At 46.5% G+C, this 18,542-nt stretch overlaps 1 protein-coding gene across 1 annotated transcript in view; it reads right to left on the bottom strand.

The window, feature by feature from the left end:
- Positions 1–961: 961 nt before the first annotated feature.
- Dlgap4 (DLG associated protein 4) overlaps positions 962–18,542 on the bottom strand; it is a 159,487-nt gene continuing 141,906 nt past the window's right edge. The window contains 3 exon segments of the mRNA XM_052724065.1: positions 962–2,649; positions 3,389–3,544; positions 4,390–4,481. Coding sequence (XP_052580025.1) covers positions 2,431–2,649; positions 3,389–3,544; positions 4,390–4,481 — 467 coding nt within the window. The 3' untranslated portion in view covers positions 962–2,430.

The raw sequence follows: 18,542 nt of genomic DNA, 5'->3' as shown, positions 1-18,542 counted from the left end.
TCAGGCTGTTGCCTGACCTCCATCCTTCATGGCTAACTTGGCCTTGTTCAGCATTCACTTAGACCTTTGAAGGGCTGGTTAAATGCTGGATGCAGAGACAAGCTTAGTCCTGCATAACAGGAAACCACTTACCCTTCAATCCCCCTGGCTGGGGTAGGGGAAGGGAAAGAGCTCTGCAGATCCAGCATGGTCACTGATGTTCAGCCACTTTAACCAGGACAGGTTAGAGTCCAAGGCAGAGGGCAAGCTGTTTTAAGCACAGGAGTCTTTTTATAGTTGGGATTTCATAAGGGGTCCAACTTCTGAAAAAGTGAGAATGAATCTGTGTTCCTGGCCCTGGGATCACAGGTATCCTGGCTGGGCTGGGCCACGGGAGGAATAAGTATGTGGTTCTAGGGCCTGGCCCAAGAACCTTTTCTATATTATGTTCTGACCCCCTGGGGGTGGCATCTACCTTCCCTCCTGTCTGGTCAGTCAGTCCCCAGGCCTCCTTCCACCTGGATTGGACTTCTCCATACAACCCCTTTCTTCCACATCAGACTGAGACTGGCCCATACCGCACTGGCTTCCTGGTGAACTTCGGGGCGGCCCATGCAGCTCTCCCCTGGCACATTCCCTAATACACTGGGTGGCCTAGATTGTTGAGAGGGCAGCTGCTGGGGGTCATGGGGGCACCCCTGCCCTGAAAGATGTGTGGAGGCCAGGTCTTTGAGTTGTCTCTTTGCTTCTGTAGTGGTACCTACGAAGGATGTGTGTTCTGATGCCTTGAGATCACTGAGCTTCCGTTTACTGCCCAGGCTCACAGAGCAGGTACTTGACAGCTGAAGTTAACTGATGCCCTCAGACAGCTTGTCTCCTAAGAGCCGCCTTTTGGGGGGGTCTAGATGGGTTTCCTGGGATTATCTGCTGCCATCCTCCTCATCCCAGCCCAGCACACTGCAATAATGCCATGAGCCCTTGGTACACATTACCTCATTTATTCTCACAACATGCCTGTGAGGTAGGGAGGGGCAGGGACTGTCCCCATTTTACAGAGGAGGAAGTTGAGGCACACAGAGGTCAAGTGACTTGCCCAAGGTCACAGAGGGGGCGGCCAAGCTGGAATAGGCCCCCAGAGCAGGCCTTGCTTCACCTGGGGGACCCCTGCAGCATGCGCCAGACAAGAGGATGTCCCCAGTGCCCTTGAATCATACCCACAGTATAGAACAGCCCCTGGTATGCTGAACTGTCTGCTGGGTCCAGCCCCCTCCAGGCGGCCTGACCCAGCCTTGCCCTCCCCATCCTGCTCTGTGGGCCCAGGCCTTTGCAGCTCAGGGCTCAGAACACCTTGGGAATAGGAGTATAGGAGTGGGGGACAGGAGAGATTGGGATGAAAATTACAACAGAATAAAAAACTTAAGAGGCTAGGCTGATGGGTTGGGTGGACAACCAAAAAAGGGCTGCTTACACACAAGGTATATTTTTACACACACTTGTACACACACCTAGATATAGTACATGTAAAAATATATGCTATTCACACACCCGCCTCCTGCAGGTACCCCGAGAGCCGGTGGCAGCGGCGCTGGTGGGCTTGGGTGAGCAGATGGGCGTTTATTAAATATACACTCTAAGGTCTATGTGCATATGTACACATACGTACAGACACCGCCACCTGCCCCGGGGAGACTGGACGAAGGTGCGGCCAAGGACAGACCACCCCCTGGAAGCCACTTGGGAGTCCTCAATTTCCTTTTGCTGAAGAAAGGGGCTGGAGCATGGTACCCATGGCTTCCCCACATTGCTCCAAGGACCGGCACTTTCCTTGTCTGCTCAGAGGCCAGTCCAGCCTGACACCGTCTAGGCAGTTGGATGGCAGCGGAGGGCGGGCACCTCATCTGTGTGCACGGGCCAACAGTGTGTGAGCACTTAGCGGGGAGGGTGGGAGAGGGAGGAATGTTGCCCATCTCTGTCCTCTGTGCCCTCAGCCCCAACGGGTGTGAACCAGAAGCTACTGGCCACGATGGTGAGCCCTGTGTGAGCTCTGAAGGGAAAAGAAAAGCTGTGGGATGCTGGGAAGGGAGGGGCATGGCAGGGGCCAAGGCTGCCTTGGACTGTCGTTGTCTGGTAAACAAGCTAGTTCTCAGCAGACAGAGCCAGTAAAAAGACTGCAATCTGGAGGCCGGGCCAGGGCTGCCCAAGTCGTCGTCTGGTCTGCCATGGCAGCCCCAAGGAGAAAGGGTCTAGACTGTGGTTTTTTTGAGTCAAGTCTTCATAACCTAAAGCTTGGAGGGACCCAGAAAAGCCACATTGTGAGCCCTTGTTTGTGTCAATTGGAAAGTTGGCTCAGGGTCTCTAGAGATAATAACCATACTAAAGGGTGAGAAAACGCTGTTCCGTTTGCATTGAGTTTTTAATGATTGAAAACTGAGTGCCTGCTCCTTCATGGCCTTAGAGCCTGGTCTGGGCCTCAGGGACATAAATCTCGATGCTGTCCGCACTCTCTGTGGCCGAGTTCTGCCGCACAGACGCTGCCCGCTTGGCCGCCAGGAGTCTCTTTCTGGCCTCCTGACGCTGCTTGTCCCCCGCGTCTGAGGCCTTGTCACGGCTCAGTGCCGCCTTGGATTTGGCTGGCTTCTTCGGAACCGGAGGTGGTGGTTTCTTCTCTTCCTTTAGTGAGACAGCGAGGAGGGAACAAAAATAAAATAAAGGTGCCACGTTGTGTGTGGCACTGCCCCTTACTAACTGCAGGCAGCTGGCATTGCCCACCCTGCATCTCCACACCAGACTGGCACGAGCAACACACACTGGAATCTGAAAGCCACAGAAGCAATGATGGTGGGAGAGGCACAGGGCTCAGGAGCAGAAGCAAGCTCAGACTCAGAATGTTCTAGCAGAAGAGGACGGACAACCCCCGTTCCCACCCCTACTCTGGTCATTAGGAGGAACCTGACACACAGATACAGCCGAAGTAGTGACTTCTATCCCATCCCATTTCACATGCTGTCCGTGGATGAGAACTCACCAGGGCCACAGTCAACAGGACTGGGCTCCCCTGCTCTACAGGAGGCCGCCTGAGCTTCACAGAAGCACAGTTGCCACAAGGAGGCAGACTTGGGGCCAGACCCCACTGCCCCAGGAGGGCCATTCTGCTTTTTTCCACTAGCACTTGTGACCCCTTTTACTAGACATGCAGAGCACAATGGCATGCTTTGGGGACAGCCTCCACTACACAGTGAGCAGCATGCTGGACAGGTGCCAGGCATGGACCCCGCAAAGTGATGGACGTGAGCCCCAGCTCAAGACGACACATGGAGAAGGGAGCCAAGCAGCACTGACCGATGTGGGCAGCGTTACTGCCGACCAGGAATTTGTCCCTGGACTCCCCTCCGCACTGCTCCATGCTCACCTTCCTCTTCTCGGGGGTCTCCACCAGCTGCCAGCCGTTGGCCTTGAGGTGGTAGAGCTCATCAAACTTCATGCTGATGTCCTCAATGGACAGCTGCAGCAGGTCCCAGAACCCTGCCAGGTCCTGGGCTGTTGGACGGGGGTTGGCATCAGGGTTCTGTGGGGCAGATGAGGGTCAGTGGGGCAGCAAGGCAGAAGCCTGTCTCATCCCCCCCACCACACATATGGGCCTCTAGCCCTGGCACTAGGTGGGACTTTGGGTAGGGTCTTGCTCCCTTGTTCTGTGGCCAGGCCAGGATCTGTGAGTGAATGAAGCTGGCTCTGGTCAGGGCCAGTGCCAATGGCAGAGATCCCTGGGAGCAGTTTCATCAGGAGTGGGCCCTGCACACACATGTGACCGTTGCCATGGCTAGGCTCACTATCACAGGGCTGACGTAAGGAAGGCATTGTGTCCTCAGTGCTAGGCAGGTCACGTTATCATTTTATAGGGTGGTCTGTTCTTGATGTGTGTTTCCCCAGGGAGGTAGGCCAGCTGTGATCATGGAATCTGTTGTCTTCCACCACAGGCCCTAGAGACTCACTGTCCACTGTGCTCCTGATTTGTTTGAGAGGACTGTGATCCAGGGACATGCTGTCCAGGACTCAGCTTCTGGCCCTGGGGCGGGCAGGCCCCAGATGGGCAAGGGAGGAGGAGACCCACCTGGTACCGGGGTAGTACTTCCTTAGGTCTTACCTTCAGCAGCCTTTTGGATATAGAATGGACTAAATAGAAGTCAGTCAGGGCCAACTGACTTAAATTCTCATGTGGTTGTTTTACACCAGGTTCAATGTTCTGTTTTTGGAGGACTGCCCCAGCCCTTCCTGTATTGGGCATGGTGTGTGCTGCCACCATCTTTATAGTGCCATGAGGGGGCAGCACCTCCTCTGTGTAGAGGGGGCAGGCTCTGGGCAGGGCAGCCAAAGGCCGGCTGAAAGCCCTGTAGAGGAGGTAAAGTCACTCACCAAGTTCTGCTCACAGAGGCCCCGGAACTGCTGGAATTTCTGGGACATCAGGAGCTGGGCACTGCCCACAGCACTGAGGACTTTTCCTAAGACTGAGAGAGGTAGAAGAAGCAGCTCAGCATACATGGTGGTGCTGGACAGGGACCAGGCATGGACATATGGAAGGTGGGACTAGGGTGTATACATGTGTGCATATATATTCATTAATAAAATATGGGCTGTGCTAGGGTGGAAAGGGAATTGGAATTCACGTATACATGTGTATATATACATGTTACACACACACATAAAGCTAATGGGTTCTTACTTACATATTAGCCCATTGCTTTTGGTTGTTGGGTTTTTTGTTTTTGTTTTTTTTTTAAGACAGGATTTCTCCATGTAGACCTGTCTGTCCTGGAACTCGCTCTGTAGACCAGGCTGCCCTCACAGTTGCAGAGATCCACCTGCCTCTGCCTCTTGAGTGCTGGGATTAAAGGCATGTGCTGCCACCCCCCCTCCCCCGGCTTCAGCTAACCTCTTCTCATTAAGGAAAATGTAAACAGATGAGGGCAGTGCTGGTCATTCCAGCGCTCAGGAGATAGAGGCAAGGGTCAAGAGTTTGAGGCCATCCTGGACTATGAGAGACCTTATAGTCAGAATAAAGCTGGGTATGGTGGCTCACACTGTTAATCCCAGCACTTGGAGGCAGAGACAGGCAGTCACTTTATCTGCTACAACCAGAACCTTATACCCATTTCTAAGGAAATGTTATGGCAGTAAATTAGCAGCAGTTTAAATGGGAAAAATTTCCCAAAGAGATGTAAATTATCATGGACTCAAGTAGAAATAGAGAGGGGCTGTTGAGATGGCTCAGTGGGTAAACATTTGTCATATGCCGGATGACCTGAGGTCCATCCAACCCATTTACGGATGGAAGGAGAAAAGACGACACCAAGTGCCCTCTGACCTTCATACCTTCCCCATCACACACACAAACACTCCACACTTTACCTTTTAGTTATAGCACCCTCTATTTTTTCTTGCTTGTTTTCCCCCGCTGGAGCTGAGGACCGAACCCAGGGCCTTGCTCTAACACTGAGCTAAATCCCTAACCCTTTCTCTTGCTTTTTTTTTTTTTTTTTTTGATTTTTTGAGACAGGGTTTCTCTGTGTAGTTTTGGTGTCTGTCCTGGATCTCGCTCAGTAGACCAGGCTGGCCTCGAACTCACAGAGATCCGCCTAGTTCTGCCTCCCGAGTTTTTCTTGCTTTCTATCTCAGCACTGTGGGATGGAGAATCTCAGAAGCTAGCCTGGGGGCACTCAACAACACTGTTTAAAACAAATGAATGAAATGGGAGGCAGAGGCAGGCAGATCTCTGAGTTTCAGGATAGCAGGGCTACACGGAGAAACCCTGTCTGAAAAAAACAAAACAAAAAACCCACAATAAAACAAGAAGCCAGTATGTAAGTGCTAGGGACTGACCCCAGGTCAGTGAGCAGTCAGTACCCTTAACCTTCCAACGTCTGTCCAGTCGTTGTGATGGACAACTTGGGAGGCTGTGGCAGGATCACAAGTTCAAGGCTTACATGGACTATTCAGTAAGACCTTGTCACAAAGTAGTGGCTAAACAGGTAGAGGTTTCTTTAGGAGCTGATTAAAATATTGTATATTACATAGTGATGACATCCAGACAGCCTTGTGAATAAGCTAAGGCTCCATGAATTGTGTATGATAAAGGGGTGAATTTCGTATGTCAACTGTATCTCAGAGTTTCAAGTATGGCTCAATGGTGTGTGCTCAGCAAGCACAATACCCTGGGTTCAACTATCAGTTACGTCTTAATCATGTTGTCAGAAACAACACTCAGAGCAGAAAACTAGAAAATCCACTGCTTACCAGTGGTGCAGACCAGGAAGGGTGCACACTGCTGAGCAGTTCAGATCAATGAAGAACAAAACACAAGTGCAGGTGTTAATTCCACACCACTGGGTGTCAATAACAATGGCTGGGGTTCTTTGTTTCGAGACAAGGTCTTATGTAGCCCAGGCTGGCCTTGAACTTGCTATGTAGTGGAGCCTGGCCTTAAACTGATTCTCGCACCTCTCCCTCCAAAATTCTGGGATTGCAAGTGTGTATCTGCTGGGGGATGTCTTCTGTATGATGTGAATGTGTTTCTCTGATTGGTTGATAAATAAAGCTGCACTGGCCGATGGCAGGGCAGGATGGAGCCAGGCAGGAAAATCCAAGAAAGATAGTGAGAGGAGAAAGGAGAGGCAGAGAGATGCCAGCTGCCGACAAAGGAACAACATGCTAGCGGACCAGCAAGCCACAGACCACATAGCAAAACATAGATGAATAGAAATGGGTTAATTTAAGATATAAGAGCTAGCTAGCAAGAAGCCTGCCTTAGGCCATGCAATTAGTAATTAATATTAAGCCTCCGAGTGAGTATTTTTATAAGTACCTGAGGGCAGGACCTGAGAAAACTTCCAACTACAGTGTATCACTGCCTGGCTCAATAGTGGGTAAAGAGACCCGCTCCCTAAACCTGACAATAAACCTGAGTCCCATCCCTAGAACCAGCTCTGGCAAATTATCTGGACACACACACACACTCTCACTCTCTCTCTTTTTAAAAAACAAATGCAAATGAAAAACAAATGAAAAACAAATCCAAGTTTGAAAGAAAAAAAAAGTATGGTGATACACACTTGTAATCCCAGAACTTGGGAGGCTGAGTTTGAGGCTAGGCCTTAGTGATATAGTGAACTCCTGTCATAAAACAATCAAGACAAGCCAGGCGGTGGTGGCACAGGCCTTTAATCCCAGCACTCAGGAGGCAGGTGGATCTCTGTGAGTTCGAGGCCAGCCTGATCTACAGAGCAAGTTCTAGAAAAGGCGCAAAGCTACACAGAGAAACCCTGTCTCGAAAAACCAAAAAAAAAAAAAAAAAAAAAGAAAAAAAAAAAATCAAAAACCCCATACAGCAAGGTTCTTCTATAAATTTCACAATCAGGTCAAAGGAAGGGACCTGTATATTCCTTAGGATACATGTATATGTAGCAGAAATACATAAAGGGAATGGTACAAACAAATCCTAACAGTGCTTACTGCTGGGCCAGGACTCCAAACTGATCAGGAGGAAGAACCTCGAGTCCATATAAAACCACACTGCAAAGGACTACACTTGTGTAATTCTGAAATAAAATCAACCAGGTCACCGTATGTTCTATTAAACGGGACAACCGGATCAGCAGTGAAGGACTGTAAGACACTCAGCACACAGACATGAACATGGCGTGTGTTAAGGCAGCAACATTGAAAAGAGAATGCAATACTCCAGCAAAACCAAACACACGGCCTGAAAAACCAGTCCACAAGGAGCACCGGGACTGCTGGACTCTAGAATCCCATCTTCAAGATACAGCAAAGCTGGACTAACGCAGGCCTGCGATCCAAGCTACAGACGGGAGGCTGAGGCAGGAGGACCACAGGTCAAGATCTGCCTTGAGACACTCAGACCTAGTGTCCAGACTTAAAAGGCCAAGCACAGTGGCGCACACCTTTAATTCCAGCACTTGAGACAGAGGCAGGAGGATCTCTGAGCATCTCTGTCTCAAAAATAAGCAAAATAAGAAAGTAAGTTATGTAGTTCCATGGTAGTCTTTTTTTGTTGTTGTTTTTGTTTTTCGAGACAGGGTTTCTCTGTGTAGCTTTGTAGCCTTTCTTGGAACTCGCTCTGTAGACCAAGCTGGCCTTGAACTCAGAGATCTGCCTGGCTCTGCCTCCCGAGTGCTGGGATTAAAGGCGTGCGCCACCACCACTTGTTTTTTTTTTTTTTCTTTTCTTTTTTAAAATACATTCACAAGGAAGGCCCCCAATTCAAGCCCCAGTAATGCAGAAAATAAAATGAGTGGGGCAGAGCTGACAAGGTGGCAGAGCGGGTGAAGTGCCAGCTACCTAAGATCAATCCACTCAGCTGTCCTCTGACCTCTGCACCTGCCCCGCAACACACAAAGGGAAACCAGAATTTTAAGGGGATGTGTTGGAACAAACTCAACATTTTATAGAAAGTAATGTGATACAGAAAAATCTCAAAGCTTGTAGCAATTACACTGAGAACAAAGTTATCATGGAATATAGTCCTTGGGACTCACAGGTGCCAACCCAGCTCAGTTTCCATGCTCAGCTTCTCTGGGTAGTGCTTGGAGATTCTGGTCCTCTGTTCATTCCTTCATCTACATGGCTATGTCAGCTCCTATTCCTCACTCAGGGCTTGATGGCTGTGTTCCTACCTGCTACACCTCTTCCAGATGCAGCTTGCCTCCCTCCATGTAGAGGAGCTGTGTTCTCTACCAGGCACAGGTTCTATGCTTTCTGCACCTACCTAAGCACACCACAGCACGGCTGTTCACTTCTGCATGACTCTCCTCTAACATGGGTGTTCAGAACAACATACACAGGCGCACAATGCCCCCAACCTAGATCCTCTCCTCCTCTGTGTTCTTACACAGGGAAGTTTCTCAGCACAGTTGTGTGAGCTGTTTCCTCACTCCTATCAGGCTGTTCTGCCCTCCACTACTGTCACCTTTCACCAAGGAGCTCTTCAAGGACTCCTGTAGCAGTACTAGAAACTGTCACTAACAGGGCCACAGATGATCAAGGACTCCTGTTAGCAGTACTAGAAACTGTCACTAACAGGGCCACAGATGACTGACTGTCCCACTCGCAGAAGCTTCAGTTGTAAATAAACAATGAAACTGAAATTGATAGTAATCATGAGACGACTGACAAATCTTGTTCCTGCATTAAACAAATACATGATGCTATAAGTTTAATATTAAGACAGGGCTCATTAAATGTCACGAGCTGGCTTTGAACTAACTCCAGATCCTTCTGCCTCAGCTTCCTGGGTGATAAGATTACAGGCATGTACTATGTTTAGTCTTGACAGCTGCACATTAGTCTAATTGATTTCCTTTGTAATTGTAATATAATTTTAAAAATGTATGTGTGTGTGCCTGAGTTGTATGTGTACTGTGTGCATTCAGGAACCTGTAGAAATCAGAAAAGAGCATCAGATCCCCTGGAACTGGAGTTACAGATGGTTGTGAGCTGTCATGTGGGTGCTGGGACTGGAGAGATGGCGTTGTAAGCTAAAATAAACCCTTTCCTCCCCAAGTTGCTTTTGGTCAGAGTTTTATCACAGCAATAGAAATCCTAAGAGTCATTGTAAAATGGGTCAAGGAGCCAGGTGTGATGTTGCACATCTTTAATCTCAACACTCATGATGTGAATACAACATCAGTTTGGGCTACTGTCAGATCCTGTCTCAGAATCGGTGAGCTGGTGAGCTGGTTCAGTTGTTAAGGTGCCTTGCTTGTTTCCTAGACTGCTAACCTGAGTTCAATCTCCATGACCCACGAGGTGGGAGATAAACCCACTCCTTCAAGATGTCTTTTGGCACATGCTTCCTTCCCCATGCATATATAAATATAATTTTAAAAGTCAGGTGAAAAAATGGGGGCAGACAGGCCAACATTAACCCGACCTCTACATGTATGCATGCAGGGTAAGTGCACCTGCAGCATACCTCATACACACACAGAGGCAAGTTTTATGTTACACATACTTTGTCACAGTAAGATTATGAAAAAGGGCTAAATAGAGAACTATAAGCCAGAAATTCTATTCCTAGGGATATACTAAAAAGAAATGAAAACAAGTATTCAAATGAATATTAATGGCAACATTATTCAAAATAGATTTCATCATGTTGTTAGAAGTCTTATCCTGGTGTTGTAATTTCTTCATTGATATTACCAAAATACACCTGTTATATCAACATGACTTTTGTTATTTTTATTGGTCTGATATAGGTTTCCCCCTTTTTTTCTTTCTGTGTGTGTGTGTGTGTGTGTGTGTGTGTGTGTGTGTGTGTGTGTGTGTGTGTGTGTGTGTGTGTGGTGCTGGGGATCAAGGCTTCATTTAGGCTGAGCAAGTGCTCTACTACTGAGCTACACCCCCAGTCTACTTTCTTTCTTTCTTTAAATTTCTAGATGGAATTAAATACTACTACAAGATCAACAACAGCAGCATTCTCTTGCTCTCACCTTCAAGGTATCATTTTTAAATAGGAATAAACTAATTAAAGTTCACTGGACATTCCAAGAATGCCTCCAATCCTAAAGACCTAAAGAAATAAAGGCAATGTAGGAACCTAGGAAAGTCAATATGCCTAAATGTCTCAGAAAGAAAGGAGATGCTATACTCATCCAGGGAAAATCATATGAAGAAATGAGTGTGCTGGTTAGCCATATAATCATATGATGGACAGTCTGAAGATACTAACGTCAATTGAGTTCTCCAGCAAAGAACACAAAAACCCAGTAAGCAGGCCAGATGTGGTGGCTTCAGGCCTATAGTCCCAGCACTTAGGAAGCAAAGGCAGGTGGATCTTTGTGAGTCTGAAGATAGCATGGTCTAAAAAAACCCAGTAAGCACCTATGAAGATATTATCAACATTACTAGTCACCATGGAAATACACCGAAACCACAGTGAAATATCACAGCTACTAACATGGCTATCACATAAAAGTACTTCGAGAGGCAAGATGGCAGGCTTGCAGAAAAAAGCTAGGATGCCTAGATACAGGTTTTATTTATTTATTTATTTATTTATTTATTTATTTATTTATTTATTTTCTTTCAAGACAGGGTCTCTCTGTGTAGCTTTGCGCCTTTCCTGGATCTCGCTCTGTAGACCAGGCTGGCCTCGAACTCACAGAGATCCACCTGGCTCTGTAGACCAGGCTGGCCTCGAACTCACAGGGATCCACCTGGCTCTGCCTCCTTAGTGCTGGAATTAAATGCAAGTGCCACCACTGCCCGTCTAAAAACACAATCTTTTAAACATCATTTTTGGGCCAGTCTGAAAAGGTCCTATATATACCTAGATGGCTGCAAACAGGTGACACAGAGATCCTGAAGCAGGCATCACCAACCCAGAATGGAGCTGCCCTGTGTGTCACAGTGTTTGCATCTTCTCTTCCCGACGGCCATGACTGCAGAGCAGAGCTCACTCTGGTAGGATGACAGTTACGACAGCAACCTGTGGACATTTCACATGAGCACACAAAGCCTACACTTTGGTCAACTTCTATACCTAACAAAGAGTCAAGTGACCCATGCTGAAAAGCAGATGAGAAGAGCAAGGTCCCACCATAGAACACGCTATAAAATGTTCCTCTCTACTGATCACTTCAGCTTCTCAGAAGCCAGGAGAAATGTTATCTCATACCTTTTGCCACTTGAGAGAATGGAATGTGGTATATTCACTAACGTTATATAGTAAAATAATAAAAATGTCTTTCACTAAAATAAACAAACAAAAGGAGTGCTCAAGCCAGTTGTGGTGGTGTACACCTTTAATTATAGCACCTGGAAGGCACAGGCAGGCAGAGCTACATGCTAAGTTCTAGACAAGTTTAAAAAATAAAGAGCCTGGTAGTAGTGGCACACACCTTTAATCCCAGCACTGAGAGGCAGAGAGGCAGATGGATTTCTGAGTTCAAGGCCAGCCTGGTCTACAGAGCGAGTTCCAGGAGAGACAGGGCCACACAGAGAAACCTTGTCTCTCTAAGTCAAAAGAAAAAACAAAACAAAAACCTGGAGAGGCAAAGGAAGGAGGATGATCATGAATTCCTGCCTGTACCATACAGTGAGAATCTGCCTAAATAATTAACTTTAAAAGGTACCAGGAAATGAGAAGCTTCATATACAGCTGCCTTGGAGAATAGTTTAGCTGATTCTAAAAAAAGCTGAGCAATTCCTTTCCTGGGTATACATACAAAGAATGAGTACAGACCCACACTAAAATTGTACATCAATGTTCATTGTGGCACTAGTCACAAAAGCCTTCAAATAGGAGTGATCCAGATGCCTGTCAACAGATAAACTGCATAAATAAGATGTGGTACATCCATAAAATTGGAACATTATTTGGCAACACAAAGGAATGAAATACTGGTATATGCCACAACATGGGTAAACCTTAGTGGAGGACCAAAGAGTGACTCCTTGCGAGTGAGTATTACTTCAAAAGGATTTATTTTATAGCATATGAGTTATATGTCAGTAAGGCTCAGGGTTGGGATACGGGTGGGTGGAGGTAATACTAAGCAACCAACTAAAGCAGTTGAGAAATGAAAGAGGAAGAAAAGATTTTAAAAACACATGGAAAAGTCAATACACGATGTAGAGAAGAGGAAAAGCAGAGTATGATGGTGCTCATCCTGTGGTCCTGGACTTGGCAGGCTAAAAGAGGAGGACTTCAAGTTTGAGGCCAGCCTTGGCTACACATTGAATTCAAAGCTAGCTTGTAGAGATCCAGAGGTTTCCTAGTGAGAAGTTATTCAGGGTCCAAGAATCTGAGCTTGTTTTACCCAGCAGGGTTGCATAGGGGATGACTGGACCACAGGCATGGTTACCAGGTGTGTGGAAGGGTCTGCACTGGGCTGTGTGGGTATGCTTTGATCTTTTGCCCTGCCCCTTGGTACTGTTATAAAAAGCCCTTTTGAAGAGACAGAAGGGGCCAGTGGATTTTGATCCAGGTCCTCCTGAAGCTAGCCTGTGTTTCTCTTTCTCCTCTCTAATATCTTTCTATCTATAAGTTTCTTATTCCTCTCTCCTCATAGGAACCTTTTAAAAGGTGGGGGCTGGCCTCCCACAGATGGTGCCCAAACAGGGATTTGGGTGCGGAGGATAGATAAGTGAGAGTAGGAAAATCCCGTGGAAGCAGTTAGACATGTTCAGTTTTGTATGAAAAGGCTAGGCAGTCATATTGTATTCTTCGGGAGCAAAAAGTATATGTAGAAAAATTAGGCTACAGCAAGTATCTCTCTGTGTCTAGGTTTCTTTCTCTTTCTCTTAATTTCTATCTATTAAATTAGGAAAAAATATAGGGCTTACGTACAGGAATATTGTGTAGGAAGAAACTTAGGGTAAGAGTAGAATTTCCCTAGTGCCAGACCTGATGCACAAAAAACAGCATTCAGAAACAAGCAGCTACTGTGGATTTAGCAGTCTGAGAAAGAAAAGTTGCTATGGGGCAGGGAAATAGTAAGCTGATGTTTGTATATTCGCTTGTAGAAAGTCTGAAAACTAGGGGAGTTAAGGTAGAATGGCAACAAGTACAGGGGTTCTTGGAGTTTGTAGAGAAACTGTGTCCTTGGTTCCCCAACTATGGGACTCTGGACACAGACTCCTGGGGGAGAATTGGAGTTGATATGCAAAAATATTATGAGGAACATGGGCTAGAAAAGATTCCTGTGGAAGCTTTTGGCTTGAGGGCTTAATTTGGGATAGTTTAGATCTAAGCCCTGAGTGGCAGGGGGGAATTTTCCCTGAGGCGGACACAGGTGAGACAAAACCGTCCACTCTGCCAGCAGTGCTACTATATGAGAACACTTTTACAACACTGTTCAATCAGGGTTTGTTCCCTCTTGGCCACGAAGCTGAGTTTAAAGAACAGAAGTCTTGGGATGAGACAAGGGAGGAACTAAAGGGCTTGAAAAACTTAGTAATTTCTCTTTTTCAACAACTGGGAGCTCTTCAGGTCTCTCCTTCCCAGGTCTCTCTTCCTTCTACAGGGGCAGAATTAAACTCACCTGGGGGGGTCATCTATCATAATGAGAAAGCCACCCATAATTACCCTGGCACAAAAACCTCCCGGAACATGGCAAACCCTTGCTGATAATCCTGCATCCCCTCAAGCCAGTATTAGGGAAACAGCTAGCAGAGGGCCGAGTGGCGGTGTCAGGAACTCTGCATCTTGGGGGAGGGGACAAGCAGGGACAAAGGATATCTATTGGGAGGGGATCTCTCTGAAAAGGCTCTTGCTTCAAGGAATCTCATCAGACAGTGACAGGTGGGGAGTTTGACTGGGGCAGTACACCTGTCATATGGTAATGCAGGTGTTCTAAGGCGAGCTCAGGGAGGACAGAAACCTCCCGTGGAGCAGAAAGGCAAAAGCTTGCTTGATCTTGATTTTCAGTACAAATAGAGACCATGAAAATGGCTCGCTGCTGGTACAGCCCCAAACTCCAAAACGCTGCATTTTTACAAGCTTTGTTAGAAAGCTTAGAGGCCTTACCCCCCAGGGACTGGAAACAAATGACCAATGCTTGCTTGTCAGGAGGCAATTAAAATGCTAATGCTGTTTGTCAGGCCACTTTAAGATCCTTTAGAAATTAGGGCTCATGGCAAGGGAGAGCGGTCAGAACACAGGGAAGTTGCTTTGGGTGTGGAAAAAATTAAGGGTAAATAAGGAATCTGGGTTGTGCCTGAGATGCAAGAGAGGGAAAACATTGGGTTAATTAAAGTCTATCAAGGACAAGGCATTGGTGAGAGAGCTCATGGCAGTCTTAAGATGCAGCTTCAAAAAATTAAAGAGAGGTTGATGGCTGCCTGAGTGTTTGGTACGGTGTGTGGAACAGAGGAATGTCAGCTCTGATAAGACCATAGCTCGTAGCAGCAGGGTGGCAGCATTCAGCCATGCAACATGAGGCATGAGAGAGCCCTAAGGGCCTCAGGATGCTGAGGGTCTCCAGGCAAGCAGGCCCAGAGATGGGAGGCACAGACAGGCTGGAACAGTAAAAAAGCTGAATGGAGCCAGCAGCCAAAGTCACGCAGTTCCTGTTTACTAGCTGACAGAAAGGCAGATCAGTATGGTAATTCCACCTTCATTCTAGGGAAAGCTAACTGAACGTGCCTCTGTAGCTGGGAGTGAAGTTCCAGCAATGTTTGTTTGAACTTAGTTGAACTGTTGAATATAGGGGAACTGCAATAAATTTGGGTAAAGGGACTGTCTCCTGGCCAGTGACCGTCTGCCACTGGGCACACTTCCACCGGTTCTGGAATGGCTAGGAAGGCCCAGCAGGGAAGTGGCTTGGGGAGAGGGGAGCAGCGGTGTCACGAGTGTTACAGCCCCCTAGTAACAGCACTCACTGAATCCTGGGTTCAAAGGAGCTGGATACAAAGACTCTAGAGCCACTGACGAATTAGGCTCTGATTTCAAACTTTCAGGGGAGCTATAAGACTGTTATTAGAACTGACTTTTCTGAGCTTCTGAAAACCTCAGAAATGAAACAGTTTTGAGATCACATACAATTTTAACCGTGGTGACTCATGATTCACGCACTCTTTGTTTTGTTGGAAGAAAATGTAAATAGTTCTGTTAAGAGATCTCTTTTAGATGTTTGCTAAAGTTTGCAAAGTAGTCCTATAGAGAGCTTGCTTTTGAATGTAAGTTTGTAAGAATTGTAAATACATATAGTGATATTCATGCTAGTTGTAAATGTGTATAGTAATATTCATACTAGAATTATGTTAATCTGTTGATATTAATGAACCATGGTTTGGTGAAGCTAAAGGAGTCTTTAAGTTTGGTACAGTTGCATCAGGAGTTTATTGACATATTTGAATTATTTGCATCAAGAGTTTATTGATTTAAAAAAGGGCTTGGCACAGCTAAGGCTGTTACAGACATCTTAGACCCATTCAAAACAGACATTTCATCTTTATCATCCTCTACTCCTTTACTGGGGTGTGTGGCAGCCCTAGGGATTGCTCTGGTTGCTTAAAGTCCAAGTAGGAACCAGAGTCAGAGCTGAGTTAAGCTCTGTACTTCCCCCTGCCAAATGCTGGTAGTCAGGGACGGGCAATGTTCTTCTTGCTAGCTTCCAACCTAAGACAGAGTATGCTTGATGGAAAGTGTATCTCAAGGATGTGTAAGGTTGACTGGGGAAGAATGACCTAAGGCAGGCACAGTCTGAGAGGCCTGAGGGGCCCTTGAATATATTAAGAAGGGGGAGCTGTAGAGACCCACAAAGGTTTCCTAGTGAGAAGTTACTCAGGGTCTGAGAATCTGAGCTTGCTTTAACCAGCAGGCTGCATAAGGGGATGACTGGACCACAGGTGTGGTTACCAGGTACTTGAAAGGGTCTGCACTTGGCTGTGTGATGTGCTTTGAACTAGTAAGGGGAAGGTCTTTTTGCCCTGCCTCTTGGCATTGTTATAAAAAGCCCTTTTGAAGAGTCAGAAGGGGCTGTTAGATTTTGATCCAGGTCCTCCTGAAGCTAGCCTGTGTTTCTGTCTTTCTCCTCTCTGCTATCTTTCTATCTACAAGTTTCTTATTCCTCTCTCCTCCTCATAGGAACCTTTTAAAAGGTGGGAGCTGGCCTCCTACACTAGCTTGGGCTACAAAGCAAAACCCTAGGGGGAGGAAGAAAAGATGAGATATCAACCCAGTAACTCTGACACCTGACAGGAATTTCAAGGAGGAAAAAAACCAAAACAAATACAAATGAATGAGAAAGAAAGTAGTAGTTGTTTGCTTTTTTTTTTTTTTTTTTTGAGACACAGTCTGACTTTGCAGTCCAGGCTAGTCTGGACTGTTTAGTAGTCTCACTCTACAGCCCAGGCTAGCCTGGACTGTTTAGTAATACCCTGCCTCTGCCTCAAGTGCTGGAATCATGCCACAGCCAACACACTCCACGTTTTTTGCTTTGTTTTATGGAGCCAGATAGTGTCTCTGGGTAGCTGTGCCAGCTGGAATTAACTGTTTGCTTTACAGAATGTAGAATCACCAGGAGATGGGCCTCTGTGCATGCCTTTGGGGATTTATTTTGATTTTTGTTTAAGAGATCCATTCACTGTGGGTAAACCATTCCCTGGTTAGGATTCTGGACTAAACAAGTAGAGAGAAAACTGAGCAGCAGCAAGCATTTATAGCTCTCTGTTCCTGACTGATTTGCAGAGGACAGCTGCTTCAAGCTTCCTGACTTCTGGTCACATGGATTGTGCTCTTGAACTGTGAGTCAGGGTAAACCCTTTCTTCTTTAAGTTGCTTCTGTCAGTTTGTTTTGAGACATGGTCTTACTATGAAGCTCTGGTTGGGCTTGAAATTGCTACATAGATCAGTCTGACCTCAAATTCATAGAGATTCACTTGCCTCTGCCTCCCAAATGCTGGGGTGTATGCCATCTGGCCCAGCGTTAATTTGTCTTGTCACATTTGCTTATTTGCTCTGTGTGTGTGTGTGTGTGTGTGTGTGTGTGTGTGTGTATGCACGTGTGTGGCAATCAGAGGACAACTTGTAGGAGTAAGTTCTTTCCTTCTACCATGTAAGTCCCGGAGATTAAACTCAAGTTGTTAGAATCAGTGGCAAATACCATTACCTGGAGAGCCGTCTTGTCAGCCCCTGTCAGAGTAGTTTATCATAGCCAATAGAAAAAAAAAAACTACAACAGCAGTTCAGGCTGGCCTCAAATTTATGGTGACCCTCTTGCACTCTCATGTGCTGGGATTACTATGTGTCACCATTTCTGGCTACATCTGGTTTGTTTGTTTTATTGTTCTGTTTTGTTTTTTTAATTAATGTAAGACTAGTTCTATGGAGCCAAAGACCAAGTCTCCAAGTTAGGCATACCCAATTAACTATTAGTAAAATAAATGAACCTGTCTCATGCACATTGCTAAGGTTTTGCCAGAAAGTAAAGATCCTAAAAGCTTTCAGAAATAAAACCCAAGGGCAGAGAAGCACTACAAGTAATGGAAGCACTACACAATGCTTTTAAGGTTCTGAGAGAAAATGACCTCAGCCATTACACTTCCGTTTCTGCATTGCTACACACACACACACACACACACACACACACTCATGCTGAATGTTATTAGTTTCACCTTTATACTTAAACTGTGAGGTCTTCAAGGACATGCTGAGCATCCATAAAGTTCTCTCAGAATAAAGTTTAGTCCAGAAAAGTGAGACAAAGACCACGCAGCTAGCATGTGGTGGGAGCAAAGTGCCCATGGGGAAGGGCCAAGGGCAGTATTGAAGAACAGGAGAAGGCCTGCAGCTGGAAACAGATCCAGAGAACATGGCCGGGCCCAAGCAAGCCAAGGGAACCAGAAAAAATGGGAAACCCTAAGAAATACTTAGTAACTTCATTTTAGAGAGGAAACAGAAGGCCACCACACTGCAAAGAAGAAACGTGCAGGTGACCATAGAGCAGACCAGTGACACGGCCGCTGGAGCACCGGCAGCGGAGTACCAGGCACCGGAGCACCGGCTGGCTGCCTTCTGTTAGACACTTGGTGCTCTCTGATCT

Source organism: Peromyscus californicus, unplaced genomic scaffold, assembly GCF_007827085.1.
Source record: "Peromyscus californicus insignis strain IS unplaced genomic scaffold, ASM782708v3 Scaffold_7__1_contigs__length_154581171, whole genome shotgun sequence".
Lineage (NCBI taxonomy): Eukaryota > Metazoa > Chordata > Mammalia > Rodentia > Cricetidae > Peromyscus > Peromyscus californicus.
This window is presented reverse-complemented; position numbering and strand designations above follow the sequence as displayed.